Source organism: Triturus cristatus, chromosome 3_1, assembly GCF_964204655.1.
Source record: "Triturus cristatus chromosome 3_1, aTriCri1.1, whole genome shotgun sequence".
Lineage (NCBI taxonomy): Eukaryota > Metazoa > Chordata > Amphibia > Caudata > Salamandridae > Triturus > Triturus cristatus.
The window spans coordinates 504,316,916-504,335,202 of record NC_140583.1 but is presented as its reverse complement, the minus strand read 5'-3'; the positions used below and the strand labels follow the sequence as shown (position 1 = coordinate 504,335,202).

Sequence of the window (18,287 nt, the reverse complement as noted above, 5' to 3'; positions counted from 1 at the left end):
CACCAATTGGCGATTGCCACGGTGTACTTTAGGCTTATCAGACGGGCAAGCGGCATAGGGGCTGGCCTGCCCTGGGATCGCCCATAAGATAACCCACCATGTTTGCATATTGGTTATGCTAATAAACCTGCAGCAATATTTCTCCACTTACAAAAGTGTTGTGTAGTTTATTTATATACTTATGTGTTATGTGACAACAGTTGCTGATATTGGCACGAAGATCTGTGACTGGGGGTGAGTGTCTGAAAAGTTTCAGCCCTCCGTCCATCGTCTCCTTGCGTCTCCTTGTGTCTGTTTATCACCCCCAGCAGAGGCGTGCCCGGCAGCTAAACCCAAAGGGGTTCTTCGTCCAGTGTACGCCATGATATAGCGCACTGTATCAAAGATTTCTCAATGCGTCACCAGGGGTTCCCTATAAGAAATCCTTTTCCACTCACTGATATTTTCAATGGGCCTGCATTATAAGGGACTCCAGGAAGCATACGTCTTCAATGGCGTATCCATAAGCCAAACTTGAAACAGACACCACTAGGTAGGGGCTGATCCTCTGTTCGTCACTGACCCATGTGATCCTGGGCACCGCGATACCTCCTCTCTGGACAGACACGGGATCCGCAGCATCTGACCACAGCTCCAGAGAGCTCCAGAGAGCTGCGCATGTGCAGTGCCGCCTGGTGGCCTGTTGAATAACGCAAGGCGTTCGTTCAGGGGGGAGCGGAGCTGCTGTATGGCCTCATTACACCACATTTTATGAGCACTCCTTTGAAACGTTACCCGAAAGCATACACCTATAAAAACCGGCAATACAAACTAAATTAAAAACGACTTTACAGAGTTCCTTCAATCCGACTTATAAAATAAAGCATTGTCACGACCAGATTGATGGCCCACGCGGACCAGCTACATTATATGTTTGAGTGAAATATACTGCTTTCCCCGAAATTTTACTTGAATCCTATGGATTTAACGTATTACTTGGATGAAGAGCTATGTGACATGCCACAGCTCTAAGTCAGCAATCGTTCACGATGACACCTTTTACTATAGCGCTTGCTCTTTGAGTTTGTTGTTTTGCAGCACTGTACACAGATGGGGTGGGCATTATCGAGTTAAACAATAGTTAACCTAATGAGGATGAAGGGTTATGTTGGCTATCTCGGGATTAGCAATTGTGAGCGAGAGGCCACAACACGTGCCTGAAAGAAAGTGCTTAATTCCCTTTGTTACACTTCATTTATACCCCTACCTGATGGCGCTGATTCGAGAGAACAGTCAGCATCCGCTGTGATCCTCTGCAGATAATGCTGCCAAAAGGTGACAGTGGCACTAACGGGGGTGGGTGGTGTGGCACCAGTTGCTGAAATACAGCAACACCGGGTAGGCACCACCCCTGGATTCATTTGGCTGGTTCTACACTGTGGTACGGGCAGGATGGCCTTATGAAAGTTATTGGTACCACCTCTCGGGCAGCCGCAGCGTGTTTCCGTTGTAAAGAAATCAATGCAGTCAGCTGAGCCCTGACCGCTGCAGAAGTCTGCGCCCATGGTGAGACGAGGCTGCTAATGTTTGAAGACACCTTTTCAACCCGGACTGACTGAATAAGGCAGTACGATTCCTCTTCAACTTGCACACACACGCAGAAGGATTAAAGGATGCACATCCTTCCCAGCCTTCTAGCCATGTAAAGATGCGGCCGCCATGGTTGAAACCGGTATCGTGTGGGGCTGGAAAATGTACCTGCTCACCCGTGAGTTTTTGAAGCGGCTTAGAGCCCGAGTCGGTTCCTTTATAGCCAGCCCCTGGTGCCCGGTGCTTAATAGAAGAGTCTGAGCCTTCTTTCCTCAGCATGGCGCCCATTGAGCTTTATGAAACTGGAAGCATGGTGGCCGTGACACGGGCGCTGTGCTAATACGTGCTTTACGTTTTGCTGCTCTGCTTGTGAAGTACGGTGCTCGACTTACAGACATCGTTACTGCTACACACCGAACAAAGGAGAGATCTGTCACACGAGGACATCATTGTTTACTTTTCTGCCTTGTCACCCGTAGCTGGGAGAGAGAGAGGATATGCGCACGGAAAGAGTGCGATTGGACATACAGACTGCATATCATCATCATCCCCGCGGATGAAAACAGTAGTTAGGCGCTGCTGCTTCCGGATTAAACGGAAGTCTGCATCGCATTAACTGCCAATAAAACAAATCTAACACATACAATGACAAACTTTAACTAATGGCAAGCAGCAACATAAATAACACGGAGTTTCACCTAACATACTAATTACTTGATGCCTCGTAGAGGCAGCGCATGCACTGCCTTATGCGAGACCTAAAAACAAGGCCCTATACTCCTCTAACCATTTTGCTTATGTGACTAACACGTTGAATGTGGTGATGTACATGAGAAACCCATGTGCTCCTTTTAGATTTGAATAGCTTTGCCTCCAGCCATAGTATACGCTTTTGTGCCAAATAATGTCCTTCATTTTATAAAATCAACAAAGTCATCCAAAAGTGGATCACTTCTTTCTACTAATGGAAATGATGTATTGACTCGTTTCTGCCCCAGTTTGATAAAACAAACGCCCTTTTGGTCTGATCTTTGGAAAATGCAGTTGGTTTACTTTGAGGATGATGCCTGTTCCCCCCCAAATGCGTCTGCAATGCGGTGTCCCCCAGGGTTCTTCTCTCAGCCCTACCCTATTTAACATTTATATGAGGCCATTGGCTGAGGTGGTGTTGCCCTGGGGAGTACAGCTGGTAACGTATGCAGATGACACGCAGCTTATCTCCCTGGCTTCTCAGGGTGCCCCATTTGAGAACCTCTCCCTGTGCCTTAATAAAGTTAAGGAATGGATGGACCGATCCTTCTTAAAGTTGAATGGATCAAAAACAGAGGTGATGCTGCTAGGTTATAAACCATCCAATACGGTAGAGAACTGGTGGCCGTCTAATCTGGGCCCTCCACCGCCACCTAAAGAACAAATTAAGAGCCTGGGGGTCTGGCTTGATCCTGCCCTGAACTTTGGTGTTCAGGCTCGCAAGGTGGCAGGAACCTGCTATGCCCTCATTAGACTACTTCGGAAGATAATTAAACTCCTTCCGTTTGAGGCCAGGAGAATATTAGTGCAGGCGCTGATTCTTTCACGCTTGGACTATTCGAATGCGCTGTATTTAGGCACCACACAAGCTACCATAAAAACCTTGCAGACAGTACAGAACTGCGCGGCCCGAATGCTGCTGGATATCCCTCGTCGGACTTCTGCTAAGCCAGCACTGCGTCAACTACATTGGCTGCCTGTCCAGCAAAGAGTACAGTTTAAAGCGCTGACTACGGTCCATAAAGCTATTAATAAAATAGGACCCTCCCTGATTCAATCTATGTTTCATTTATTTCTACCAGGACGAGCTCTAAGGTCTGGAAATAAGAAGCTGATTGCTATTCCTAGAACCAGGAGAGTGCGAATGGGAGGCAGGCGCTTCTCCCTTCAAGCCGCCACCCTTTGGAACAAACTTCCCGACTCCATCAGAATGGAAGCTAACCATCTCAGGTTCAGGAAGAGTTTAAAAACCTTCCTGTTTGCCTGATTTCCTCAAGATCTAGTGAGTTAAGCGCTGGGATGCCTTCGGGTAGCTATGCGCTATATAAGACTGTAATCATTCATTCATTCATTACTTATGAAATGCAAATAGCATGAAGTAAGAGGCAATATAATTAGATGGACGTTTCAGTTGTAAAGGTGGTGGTCTGTTTCTAACCACTGGGTATCGTAAAGCCTATGTATCTTGTACAGGCAGATCTAGAGGTTATGGGGCCATACTAGCTCTAGCTGCATCATCTATTCATAATCCTTCCGTTTCCAGATTTTCACCTCCAATCTCTTCTTGTAGTGCTTGATTTTTAAATTATACGTTACAATAACTTCTTGCTGTAATGCAGCCAAGGCTTTTAGTTCTAGCTAAGGTTGTATGTCTGAATCCATTGCTCAGGCCAAAAAAAGACATGCCTAGGTCATGCACTAACTTTTGATGCCATTTACGTTGGAGTGATGGTAGCTGACCTTACTTCTGTGAGGGAGCAAGTGAGAAAGCCTAATGCCTGCAGAGAAAAGGTGAGAGAAAAAAAACAGTAAAGAGGCAAGATTTCAGATTGGACGCCAGCTCACAATTCTTTTTTTAGGTCTCTGCTAGACCGTGCATGCGCTGTCACGAAGAGACTTGTGTTTAATCTGTGCACTTAAGCCTTCCTACAGGCTTCCCATTTGCTCGCTCCATCTGTCTCATTTTCTTTGGTACCATTTGCCACTTACATGCATGGTCATGCCTCTGCTGTTTAGCCCACCCCCCGAGAGCAAGTACTTGTAAACATCCACTGCTCCAGTTTTTAGGACCTACTTTTTTCTTTTTTTGAGCACTCTACATAGTGCCTGTGCTTTTACCAGCCCGATCTCCTCCCACCCGCCCTCGTGCCCAGTCCACAGATAACCTCCTCCCCTGGCACTGCTTTTCACTTTGTTGCTGCTTTCCTTTTACCCTACCTCCTCCCTTACGTCTCTTCTAGCTCCCTCGCACCACCTGGTGCTTGCCTCGTCCACAAATCTCCATTTCCCCCGACACGGTCGATGCTTTAAACCCCCGAAGTGGTCTATTTTGTTCTTGTGAGTGGTGCTGTTCTCCCCTTTTAATGTCCTGTTTTTGTATTGCTGATGTGCTACAATTACGTGGCACACATGTAGACTGTTTATTTTCCACGTGTCTGGATACTAGGTGTGTGTGTTTACACCATATGTGGTCATTCGGCTATGGTGTTTATAGCTGGAAAATCAGACCTCAAGTGAATCAGGTATGCGTCATCACAGTGCATGTCAGAGCTTCTAAAGTACATGTGTGTTCTGCTGTAATTGAATAGCCACTTTTCTCCTGTGCGAATTGATTGACCTGTTCGTGTCTCGCGTTGTAGCTTCTCATTTCATAGGGTGGGGAATCTATTTCTTCAAATTTCTCCCATCGGGACATTCTTACTCTTTTTCACATTCGCCAGTGAAGTTTCTGTTAGCCATTGTTGCTTAATTTGAATTCTCTTCAAAGGAGACAGGATGAGTCTTGATTTCATCAAGGTCTGCTTGCCCCTTAGTGTCCATGACAAAAGTAGCCCATTTAATGTATTGGTCAATGTGTTGTGTTTCCTCATGTTCACTACTGTAAACCAGCCTAACACTGATTCTTTCTGATTTCTTTGTGCCGTTTTATATAGCGTCAACACCACTCAAAGGTAGTGGAGCGCTTTAAATTAGCACCACAAGGACACATTCATTTTGTAGGCAAGGGGGATTAAGTGATTTGCCCTGCATCCAGGATGTTAAGACTACGCTGAAACTCAAACCTGGTTTTACAGCTACATAGTCTGCAGCTCTGGCCCTTACACCATATCATCTCCCAAGAGGATACCACATTGCCTCCCTAGCCTCGATGGGCAAATGACTTAATCTCCCCATGGCTGCCCGCAATTGCTGTTGGTTGCACGTCCACCTCCCGCCCGTCCCTATTTGCCCATGCTGAACTCAGTTGTACAGATCCCCTCCACCGACTGTTTTTCACATTTGTTTGTGCAGTTTGTTGTAGCGCAAACACCACCAGAAGGTATTGGAGCGCTTCACATTAGCACCAGTTCCTTTCTACAAGGACTCATTCATTTTTTTAGGCACAGTGAGATTAAGTGATTAGGCCAAAATCAAGGATATTAAGACAACGCCAAAACTTTAACCCATGTTTACCAGCTCCATTGTATGGCAGTTCTGGACCTTATGCCAGATCCTCTCCTGAAAGGACACCGTATCTCCTTAGCCTCTGCTCCCCATTTTGTTGTCATGGGTAAATCACTTAATATTCCCATTTCTAAACACAAGCAGCATTGGTGAAGCCAGCAGGTTTTGCCTGTGCGAAATCTATTGTTTTTAGGTCTCAGCTAGAAAGCGCCTGAGAAGTGTTGTGTTCTTTCTGTGGGCTTACTGCCACCCAGCTCCTTTTTCTGTTAAACTTCAGTGGTGCTCTTATTTTCTTTGCTGCCATTCTTCATGGCATGCGGATGTCCTTCTGTCTTGTTTGACCCTCCCATGTCGCATGAACTAAGTATGTCTCCTTCCATTGCGCCCTGTCTACGCAGCAATTTTTCTTAGTTTTCAAGCACTCCGCAGAAGTTTTTGTGTTTTCAGGCCGTCTCTCGTTTGTTTTTTTTTGTCTCAGTATTGGAGTGCTTGCTCAGTCCTCCATCTTGCAATAGCGCAAACCACAAGCCAATGGTATTGGAGTGCTTTAAGCCCTCACTAGTTACATTCCACAATGACACATTCATTTTTGTTGCTGATCCTGTTTCAATTAATGTATTGCTTACCCCTTCATTATTGCTTCCTTCCACCCTCCCCTGTTGTTGCTTGCCCATCTCCCATTCCCTGCTTGATGTGTCTCCCCCTGCCCCCCACCATCACCTTACTCATTGCTGCTGCTTTTATGTTTTTTACACGATCTGATGGAATTGGAGTGCCTGTTCTGTCCTAAATTTTTCCATAGTTCTAACACCAGCCAGTAGTATTGGAGAACTTTAAGTGCTCATCAGTTACATTACACAATGACACATTCAGTGTTGTACGCAGGGGGAAGTGTAATGATTTGGCCAGAATCACAAACTGTTCAGACAACCTGAGATTGTAACCTGCTTCCCCAGTTCCGCTGTTGGCAACTCACATCATTACTTCAAAGCTTCTCAACTGTTTCTCACTATCACATTCACATTTGTTCAGCAAGACCACATCAACACCGAACAAGCATTGGCAAAGCCATTAGTTCTTGGGAATGCCTGAGCTGTTGGCCTAATCAATGTGAAAGTCTTTTATCCATGTTGTCTAGCAGCACATAGGCTGTTCAGCGTGGCTGAAAGTCACTGAGAAAAGCGATATGATGCAGCCAGTGCTGGCCACGTCATATCTGGGTTTTTTTGTTGGGAAGGACAGGACAATAAACTCAACATGGGGTAGGCGAAGAGGATCTGCATCGGCTCAACATCCTGTGATTCTGGGCTTCCAGTTAATTTTAGCCATGCTGAACAGCATATGTGCTGCTAGACAACGTGGCTAACAGACCTTCACATTGACAAGAGCAATAGCGTGGGCTTTGCCAAGGCCTATTTGATGTGCCAGTGCTTGTGTTTTATCTACCAACTTCGTCCTTGTGCGCGCACACACAAACAATTTGAGTTCTTTCACTGCTTTAAAACTCTGGCATAGCTAATTTCACTAATACCTTTTACGTTTATTCTGCTCTGTTTCTTGTCCTCTGTGTAGTTTTTCAAACTGGTGTTCTTGTTCTTCAAACCTCATAAAGGTGAGCCCAAAAAACTATACCTTTTAGTCCACTTTAGCAATGATCTATCCTACCTAACAGTTCTACTGTGTTATAGTCCTATGCGGAATTGTGTTTTCTATTTGATTTGTTGGTCTGCAAGAGAATTCTCAACTTTGTTCTGTTCCTCAATTCAGAAATACAATTTTTTCTGCTAAAAACGTTACATTTTTATTCTGTTTGTAACAACCCTTTGTCTCCTTTCAGTAAACCAACCTGTTAATACAGTAGTGAATGACGCGTGGTAAGTATTTCTGGTAATCTACTTTGACTTGGTGACTTATTTTGCGTCTTTGGTTTTCTTCTGGCATGGGCTCCCTCCTAAGTGCTGGTGAATGCTTGACTGCAGATTGCAACAGCAGACTGATACTGTGTGGTTTAAATAGTTGCAGAAACAAAGATGGCTGCAGAGATTTGGTGTTTCTGTGATAACTTCGATGCCAAAGGAACACCAAACATGGCCACAATGGATGCAGCAGCTGATCTCCCTCTCCCCATCTCTATACACCTATTTTAAGTGGAGGTGCACTAAAAAAAAATCTAGGTTTTACAGAAGATAAAGGGTGATGGATTCATTAGCAGATATGGAGGAACTGAGTGTAAAATCTGCCATAGTCACTCTGGGATAATACAAGGACGTGCAATGTTGCAAGAATTTTTGGTGGTGTGATTTATTTAAAATTAAGAGGTGAAGAATATCGTTGACCAATTTTGCAGTGAGTTAAATTTATGAAAACACAAATATAGGTAGCAGACCTAGCAAATTGACTTTTGTGACCAGGTAATAGATGAAGCTAATATTACTAATTTGTAGGGCCACTGTTTGTTGAATTTGTTGTCAAATATTGGAAATTAATTAGTTTTCTCTGGATTGTATCTTGATAAAATTTAAAAACATAAATTTGTGAATATTCTTAAGGGAGTGTTTTAGAATACAGGTTTCTTGAAATAAAAAAAATGGTGTGATCTGCATATTGATGTATATAGTATGCCCTGTCTTTTTCGAACTTGGTTCTTATTGCTTTCATGTACATATTGACCCACATAACCACAAGCATTGAACCTTGGTGAACCTTTGAGGTGACGGATAGGATCAGAGGACGTATTAACCCTCCAATCTAGCTGCTTGCAATTGGTTAAGAATGAGGAGAACCACCAGAAGACCTCCACTGCAAAGCAGATGCAGGAGTTGAATGAGCCTTTGGTTGCCAATAACATTGCCCAATGACCCCACTGAGTTTCTCCTGAACATTAAAACATCTGTTAAGGAGGCCCTACAAAATAAGTTGATCATTTGCAATGAGGCAGACTTTGGTAGCTAAGAATCCAGTTGCACAATAGGTGCAACTCCGTCAACTCCGTTCTGGTAGTGACGATCCAAGTCGCATATCTGCGCCACACATGCTCACTGACATCCGTTCCTTTCATTCAATGCCTTCAGAAGTGGATTCGGAGTGCTATTCCTCCTTTCTTCACTCTGTGAAAAGATTGTGGGCATCTTCCCCCACCCGCCTCAGAAACAATCTGATTTAAACCATACATGACCCGTCGCAAACAGATGTTTGTGACCTATCACCACCAGGTGTGCCTCCTCTGGTGCATGTGTTTGACCACGACTCCAAGACCTGAAACAACTGTGCTCAGGTGAACCCAAAATTTTTAAAAAAAGAGCAACCCTAATGTCCATGTGAACATGGATATTAAGTGTAAATTTTTTTTAACAAGCATTCACATGGAACTCATTTATATGAACAGTAAGATACCAGGCTATTTGATTGATGGGGTATGCCAATTGTTATCAGCTGTACATACTGCTAATGATGTAACCGTGCCGTTGAGCCACTGACTTACACATGTTGTACGGCTACTTACCTACTGGTTCTGTATGATAATTCCTATGATGGTATATTGTTTTTCATTCATGTACAAAAACCTTCATGAACAGATCAAACAAAAAAATTAACAATAAAATACCATCGGAAAACCCTGTGCTGAATTAATCAATATTAGACAATCCTTCATCTTGACAAAACATATGCCATGCAGAGATTCCCTCATGACCATGTTGAAAATAAACCTCACTTGATCATGAGTGACTTAATTGTATATATTTCAAATTGCTTTCCAAAAATAGTCAATTCGGATGAATTGATTAATATACTGGTTGACTTTCTGTGATTACATGCAGAGATTTACTCATGACACTTTCTGTATAGATTAAGGACTGTCTAATATTGATTAACTCCTTCGCTGCTAGGCCTCCCCTCAAGTCCCGCCCCCCGTGCTAAGCCTTTTTTTGGCTATTTGGGGTAGTTCGAACTTAGGCCCCTGTAAATTTTTGACCACATAAGGTATCCACGCCAAATTTGCGTCCTTTTCTTCCAACATCATGGGAATTCTAAAGGTACCCATGGTTTGTGGATTCCCCAGGATTGAAAAATGGGGGGAAAAGGGCTACAGATGAGTCTGTTTTTTTCCATGCAAATGGTATCAAAAAATGGGTTGTGGCGCTTTCTGCCCCCCCCTGCCCCCACGGGGCAGATAAGGGGCTATTGCCCCCATCTGCGTCCCGGGAGGGCAGAAAGACTGGTAATTTTTTTGGGGGGGGGCATTGGCATGCCCATTCTGGGCAGCTCCTGCCCCTACATATAAAAAAATCAAATCCCTGTGGCCTAGTGGGCTTTCTGCCACCAGCGGGTGGGGGGCAGATCAGGGGCTACTGTCCCTATCTGCATCGTGAGGGGGGGGGCAGAAAGACTAGCCTTTTTTTCTTTTGTTTGGGGGTATTAGAATGCCCATTCTGGGCAGCCCCCACCCCAACGTATATATAAAAAAACCAAATGCCAGGGGCCTAGTGGGTTTCCTGCCCCTCCCACCCCGGGGTGGAAAGATCAGGGGCTATTGCCCTCCTGGGGCGATCCCCAAGCAGGGATCCACTACAGAAGGGTACCATTGGAAAGGGGAGATCCTCCCCTTTCCAACGATACCTCTCCCAAGTTTTTCAGTGCTAAGATAGTTCCGCGAGCACTGAAACATTCAAACAAACTAAGTTTTAGTTTTAGTTTTGTTTTCAGTCCAATGATGACAGCACGCCATGCGCTCGATCGTCATTAGACTGAAAACGTGTGAAGGGCCTCGGGAGGTGGGGGAAGCTAATCTCCCCCCCCCCCCCCCTTCCGAGGCCCAAAAAAATGGAAATCCCTCTGCTGTTTGCAGCAGAGGGATTTCGTGCCCCGGTCCTCATGACCGAATGGTTTCGTCATGAGCACAGGAGCACTGGTGCTCATGACGGAACCATTCCGTCATGAGCACCGAAGGGGTTAATTCAGCACAGGATTTTCCTGTGGTATCTTACTGTTTATATAAATGAGTTCCATGTGAACGCCAAGGCCATCTGAGAACATGAGGTGAAGCCCCAGAAGACTCCTTTATGGTCCCAATCCAGAGCAAAGTCTAGGGCGGTTGCTTCAGGAACTGTAACCCAATGTGTATCAGACTTTAAGTTGGCTTCATCTGGACCAAGGCCGCAGCCAGGTCCTGACATGATGCAACCTATACTGAATCCATCATACGCGTACACAATTCCGCTACAATGCCGCCGCACACAGACATCAGCTTTTTGCTTTAGCTCTGACCAGAGCCAGCCACAAGGAGATGACCATGGTGGAGAATGGGAAGAGCCTAATCCATTGAAGAAGATTGTCATATGGACTTCAGGATGCCGGTGGGCTGGACACTTCTCCAGACACACGGTTGGTTTCACCTCCTGAGCAGCAACCGAAGAAAGTCCTTATTTCGCCACTGTGATTAGAAGGGTTGATGTCCTTGTCCTTCACCTCCCTACTGTGAAGGTAAAAGCACATTTACTGACTGTCCTGCATCATGGCCAGGCACCACTGGAACCTCTTTTGCCTTTCAACAAGGCTCTCACTCACACTCTTTTGGGCATTTCGGCTCAACCTTGCTCTGCTGTCCCACCCCTGTTGAATCGTGTGAACACTTTTGGGAAGCAAATGTTCTCCCCGCCCTGCCTTGAGGCTGATTTAGTGGCAGCGGTTTGCTTGGACACTACACCCACAATCTTTGGAACCTGGTGAGAGATCTCACCAATGTTAACAGACTACTTTCATGCTGCTTTAGCAAAACCATTCAAGATGGTCCGGATGCGGCCAAGTTCATCATCCTCTCAGGCTTATACACTACAGATTGTCTGGATAGGGCAATGGGAACTAGTGTGGTGCTCAGACGCCACGCATGGATGAGGTCTACTGGTTTTTCCGGGGACATCCAAGCATCCTTAATGGACATGCTCTTTTGACCCTTCTGCTCCAGTCCAGCAATCCTCACAAAAAAGTTGCCCTTCGTAATGGGATATGCCAGGGGCTTGACATTTAAGTAGCATGAATCTGTACTTCCCCCAACAACAGTACTCCCAGTCCTTTCGAGATTTGGGCCGAGGGCCCAATAGATCGTAACCTGGCCATCAGAGGCTGCATTTCTCCAGGTCCTTCACCCCTCCATCAACATCCACTAAATACTTTTAGTGCGTCTTTCGTTGCACACAGCCATCCAGTAGAAGGCAGGCTCAGCCACTTCCTGCAGAGGTGGCAACACATCGAATCTGACAAAAGGGTCCTGCAGATTGTCCACTGGGGCTATGCCTTGCCATTTTTTTCAATCCTGCGCACCTGCCACCTACACCAGGCCACCTTTTAGAGGGCCATCTGTCTGTTTTACAAAAGGAAGTGCAGGCTCTTTTGGCTAAAGGGGACCTAGAGAGACTACTGGCCGCTGAAGTGGGGATTGGATGTTATTCTCATTGCTTCCTTGTGTGAAGGACGACAGACGCCTCCACCCTATCCTGGATCTTTGTCCTTTCAATGCCTTCCTGTGCAAATAAAACATTCAAGATGCTCAGAGAGGCTTCTTGGCCCATAAGCCTCTTGTATCTGCTTACCGATCGTGCTACATAGCTCATGAGCTGTGTACTGGAACCTTAATTCTCAATGGACCTAGCACCAGGGGAACCTTTGGGATGTCATCCAGGTGTCGGAGGAAACTGCAAAATATCTCATGTGGTGGCTGCATGAGTGCAGATAGATCAGTGGCAAATCCTTTTCCTGCCTTACCCAGAGGTGACCGTGGTGGCAAATGCATCCCAGCTGGGTTGGGAGGGGGTCATCTCGTTGAGGGGGACAATCTGAGGAATCTGTTCTTCTGTGCAGGTCTTCCTTCACATCAACTTGCTTGTGTTGCAGGCAAGTTACTTCGTTTTTGAAGAGCTTCCTGCTAACCATCAATTAGCACCTGGTGCAGAGTCTCATGGGCAACACGTCTACCATCTAGGACTGCAGCAAGCAAGGTGGGGTGGACTAGGGTCATGTGCCATGAGGCTTTATGCCTTTGAACTGACTGAATAGTCAGGGCATTTTTCTGGAGGTACATCACCTGGCAGCGTCTTTAAACGCCTAGGTGAAAGATCTCTGCTAATGACACTTGGGGAATCCTGAATGGCAGTTATACCCGGAGGTGGACACTGGCTCAATCTTTTTACCACTGCAGAGAATGGGCAATGTCCACACTTTTGCACGCTGGAGTTCCCAAGAAGACTCTCCCTCACAGATGCCTTCCTGCATGGAGTGGAGCACAGGGCTCTTGTTCTCCTTCCTGCCTGTGCCTCTCCTGTGCAGAGTTCAAAAGATCTGAAATGACCAAGTCATCCTAATGGCACAGATCTGGGCCAGGAGTGTGTTGTATCCGAAACTTCTGGGCTTGAGCATCTGTCCTTTCATCAGGCTGCTGCTTCAGGGAGATCTTGTTGCAGCTGCAGGGCTGGAACTTGCAGCCCGCTGCTGTGCCATGCATGGAAATTGAGCGGCAACAGGTAATCTCCTTTGGTCTCCCTCCCAAAGGTATTGCTGTCATCCTGGCAGCCAGGTGCCCTTCCACAAAATCTCTATGCTGGACACTGTAGTACATTTGTGGCTTGGTGCAGTACTTGTCAGATGGACCCATTACAGGCCAAACTATCTGATGTATTTTTGCTTGTTTCGTCTTTGGCCGAGCAAGGTCTAGCTGTAGGCATTTAAAGGATATCAGTCTGGTGGCATGGCCAAGGCAGCCAAGAAGCAGGCACTCTTTATGTGAGCTCCCGCACTTCTGCCTGATCCTTCGTCATCCTGCAAACCACAGACCCTGTGTGGCTACAGACACCTGACTCTGATACTGACCCAGTCTCCTCCGCTTCTAGGAACCTCCCAGGGTGGAGATCCATCACTACAGGCAGTGGTGGATCTTGTTGGGTCGGGGCAGAAGAGAGTTGACTCTGCGCTGTGCGGCCAGTGGCTCTTCATGCCATATACACTGCTGTGGGTGGTGAACATGCCACCCACTCACCCCTCCAGAAGACTGCATCTAGCCCGATAGTCCTTTAATCTTGCAAGCGGTTTGTGCTTTGCAGCCTCTGGGAGAGTAGAGGTTGCACGGCCCCTTGCTTCCATCACCGGGGTGACACCCGAACCGGACTTGCCTGGCATGCCAGTTCTGCTTGTTGGGGGCCATGACAGAGTGTAATGGGGTCCCACGGGAAGTGTCTTACCCCCTACCTGCATCCGAACCTGGCCTGGATCCCCTGTTGTGCACCGACAGAGGCAGGGCAAGAGACACAGGCCACAGCATGGAAGATGACTTGGGCCAGAACCACCATCAGCGGGATTCCCTCCTCCACCCCCTCCCTTAGACACTGAAGGCTATTCAAGCCTGACGTCAAGTGGTGGAGACCTAGATTAGTGAGGTACGGCTTGACATGACCCTGCTCTGCAAAGACTTCCCTTGATATAGCTAGTTAAGTCACAGAGGCTGAATTCCAGGTGTCCATACTTGAAGACAATCTTACCTTCCAATCCACATTGTCAAAATTTGAATCGGCTACCAAATATCTTGAGAGCAGATCGTGGCATAATAACATGAGGTTTGTTGGGATTCCGGAGGGGTCGAGGCCACAGGCCCAGAGACGTTTTTGAGAGAAGTGGCTCAAGTCCTGGATGCCGGCAGAAGTTCTCTCGCAATGGTTCGTGATTAAGCAAGCCCACCCGTCGCTGGCCCAGAACCCCCTCCCCTCCCACAGGGCCTCCCTGGCCTTTGACCATCTGTATCCTAAACTATAGGGACAGGGACACAATGCTCTGGGAAGCACAGAAGTCAGGGACCTTAATGTTTTAATTCTCCTGCATTATATTACCAGACTATACGACCCTGGACCAACGAAGGTAACAATACTTTACGGAGATTAAACAAACTACAGGTAATGAACTTACAATATATGCTGATATTTCAGGCCACCCAGAAGGTGAAATGCAACACACAGGCATACTACTTTGAATCCCTGGAGAAGACCTGTGAATTGCCGTGGAGAAGGCCCTGCGTCAACAGACAAAAGGACCAGACACATGTAACTTAACAATTTTTCAAGACTCGGGCACCTGGGGTCTCGCTCCCATAGGAGGGCCTGCTCTTGATACGGCCGGAACTGTGGTGTCTAATCCCCTGACACATAAAACAGAGCACATCAACTCCAATTTTAATTAATCTGATCCCCACCACCTCAATTCCTGACCGTTCCCCGTAGAGAGGAACAAAAGACTTTGGCGTACCCAGAGGTACGATGATCCTATACCAGCACTGACGGACAGGTAAGGCCTCACTGGGTGATGTAGGACCCATTGTTTCCTCCCCACCCCTGAACCTGAATTCATGGTGAATGACGTACTGATAATAAAGGCTTGCAACCAACTAGATACTCTATAATCCGAGGTTAAATAAGACCCCTTGTATATGTTATACCGTTTGCATTTTGTTTTAAGGCTGCTCTGGGCAACCAATGCTTCTGTGAGGGAAGTATAGGGTAACTGGCATTGGGAGGGTTGTTGAGTTTACTTTTACCCCACTTAGAGAAAGTATCCTTTTCCTTTTGCAAACACTCACTGTCTGGTACCAATGCATAAGAGAAGGCTGCTATTACTGCTACTGCATTAGGTCCGAGTGCCTATCCTGAATATTTGTCGGGCAGCTACACGAGCATCAGTGCACACATTTACGGAGCACTACTGCCTACACTGGTTCACCGGGAGGGACATTTTGCCATTCTGTCTAGCATAATTTTTTTGTCTGAGCACTTCCACAAACCCAACAGCTTGGGAGGTACTGCTTTGTATCTATTCACAAGGAGAAGAGTCTGAGGTGGGAAGTATCCATCAAAACAAATTGCTTACCTTTGGTAATTCCTTTTCTTGGTGGATACTCTATCTAACTGGAGATTCTTCACCGCCTTCCCACCTCCCTATTTTGTGGACTACTTCCACCAAAAAAGGTCCCAATTTAAGGAATATGGACCTTGTTTATTCCATTTCTATGAAAGACTCGGATAATGAATGCATGGACTGGCTTATAAAAAACTTATATCAACGCATGTTGGAGCTTATATGCTTCTCCGCTCGTAATTTCTGTAACTGGACAGTCAAAGCAGTGTCAAACAAGGCTGACTATCAGAGCACAGAAGCAGTACTTTTTGAGGTTTCCAGAACCAGTCTGGTGACTGGGGATATTCACAAGATGAGGAATCTGTAGTTAGAGTAGCCATCAGAAAGGGCATTGACTAAGGTAAGTAACTTGTTCTTAAAAAGTGATTAAGGAACTGGGCCCCTTCTTGTTGTTGGGATTGTTGTAGAAATGATGAGTTTGGCCCTGATAAATACTTTTGTTAATTTGATGGAGCACTTTGCTTACAGACTCATGGAACATTGATGGATAGTGCTTTTGCTCCAAACTTAGCCTGCATATACATACATTGCCTCAAGATGAAACCTAATATAGTCTGAAAACAACCTTCAAAAACAACAAATCCGTGGTGCTGTTACATTGAATGTCTTTGTAATATGGAAGGGTGAGCTTGTGTTGGCAAATTTCATTACGTGGTTCAATAAGCAGAATCAGTTCCATTCCAGTAGTTGACACTCTATCCTACAAGGAGCTGTAATTTTTTGATTTGTCAATATCTGCTAAAGACAGATGACTAGTCACTAGTATTTTCCAAAAAACAACAGATAGGAATAATTTATTATGATTTGATAGCTTCCACCCTTGGCCTTTGAGAGAGAACCTGCCATTTGGTCAGTTCCTACGTCTTGGTCCGAACTGTTACTCTCTGACTGCACATCAGGAATATGTCCTGACTGAGAAACTCACGAATTCTACACCGATGATTGAAAAGGGTAACAAGCTAGAAACAATCAAAGCCTTACTTGAAACATACCAGAAAGAAAAAGACTGACTGATCTGCATTGCTACCTTTACTACCTAATCATACAGTCAAAGAAATCAATAAGCATTGTCAGATTCCATGTTCTATCTAACTTCAATTTGAGAAAACCATGTTCTCATTCAGGAACACTGCTAACCTATGTGACATATTGCGGCATACACAAGAAAAGAAAGCAAGGAACCACTCTATGGGGTCTATCCCCTAAACTGGACAATATCGAATTGGCAGCTATGGTGTCTTCAGTTTGCAAAGCCAATAAAAGAACTGTATTTGGCTCTACAGCAATGCACTAATTGTTATTCCACAAGCATAATTTATTTGACCATAATCATTGATAGCCATTTAACATAATTTGGTATTCTACACCTGCATAATGGCTTAAGCGATGAAGAAATCTTCAAATAGATCTTTTCCTTTTTATGGACATTACCCTGTGTTTACAAATAGTTACTATTTTACCCTTTGTTTCCACTTTTAACACACCAGGATTAAGATGGGTACACATGGTACAAAGAGCATGTGAGGGTGTCCATCTTACGTTTTTTTTTTTTTAGATTCTAATTTTATTGATTTTGAACGCGTAAAACAAATCAGCAGGTACACGGAAATCCTTAAGTAAAGTACAATCCTGGATTCAATGCATCCCCCAAGCACGAATCCCAAAAGACATACACAGACCGGATATGGCGTCAGGCTACTCGAAACCCTCAACATTACCCAACCATTTCCCCCACACTTTGATACCTTTTGCCGCACCCCTTGGCCATGTGCAGGGCTTTCTCCTGGGTCGCGCTCCAGTCCACCCCTCTACGCCACCTCCCCAGGTCAGGTGGATCGGGACTTATCCAGCCGCCGCTATGTACCGTCTGGCCACGATCATAGCTGTATTAAAAAGCAACTTTTCATTTCTGGACCCATCCAGCCCGTCTGTGATCCCCAGTAGTGAGTGACGTGGGTCGTGGGGAACCTCCCAACCCAGTACCTCTAAGTTCCGCCTCAAGAAACCCCCAGAACTGCTCCAACCGGGTGCACGACTAAACCATGTGTAAAAAGTCAGCCGGGGTGTAAGCACATATCGCACATGATGCAAGACTGCTCGGAAAAGGCGCAGGGGGGTGAGATGCGCAGCGTGCAGGTAGTAAAGCTGAATCAGTTTAAGATTGGCGGAGACAGTGACTGTCCTGGGAGCCATGAGAGCATCGCCCCAATCCACTTCGAGGGGTCCCACCCATTGTTCCCTCAACTTATCTAAGGAGGTAGAGGTGGTGTTAACTAAAGTGCGATAAATGCGGGAGATGCCCCCCCTTACCCAAGTCCCCCATCAAAGTCTGGGCCTCAATGGGACTATATTCGGGGAGCCTAGTGTCATCGGGGATGTGTGTGTGGAGGGCGTGTCATCTGCAAATATTTATACAATTGGGACGAGTATAGGGAGTATCGGGTTTGAAGCTCCTGGAAGGATAGTACATGGCCTTCAGACCACACATCCCTAGTTGTGAGATGCCAATAAGGTCCCAAGTTTTAAATCCCTGCAGTCTGCTAACCTCCCGGAGACCGGTCCCATGCCGGAGAGGT

General features: G+C 45.9%; 1 protein-coding gene across 1 annotated transcript in view; it reads left to right on the top strand.

Annotated features, from left to right (window-relative positions):
* Positions 1-18,287, top strand: part of LOC146860487 (protein regulator of cytokinesis 1-like) — a 527,922-nt gene that overhangs the window by 468,923 nt on the left and 40,712 nt on the right. The window contains exon 12 of the mRNA XM_085644388.1: positions 7,601-7,637. Within this exon, the coding sequence (XP_085500514.1) occupies positions 7,601-7,616 (16 nt within the window). The 3' untranslated portion in view covers positions 7,617-7,637. The remainder of the gene's footprint in view (positions 1-7,600; positions 7,638-18,287) is intronic.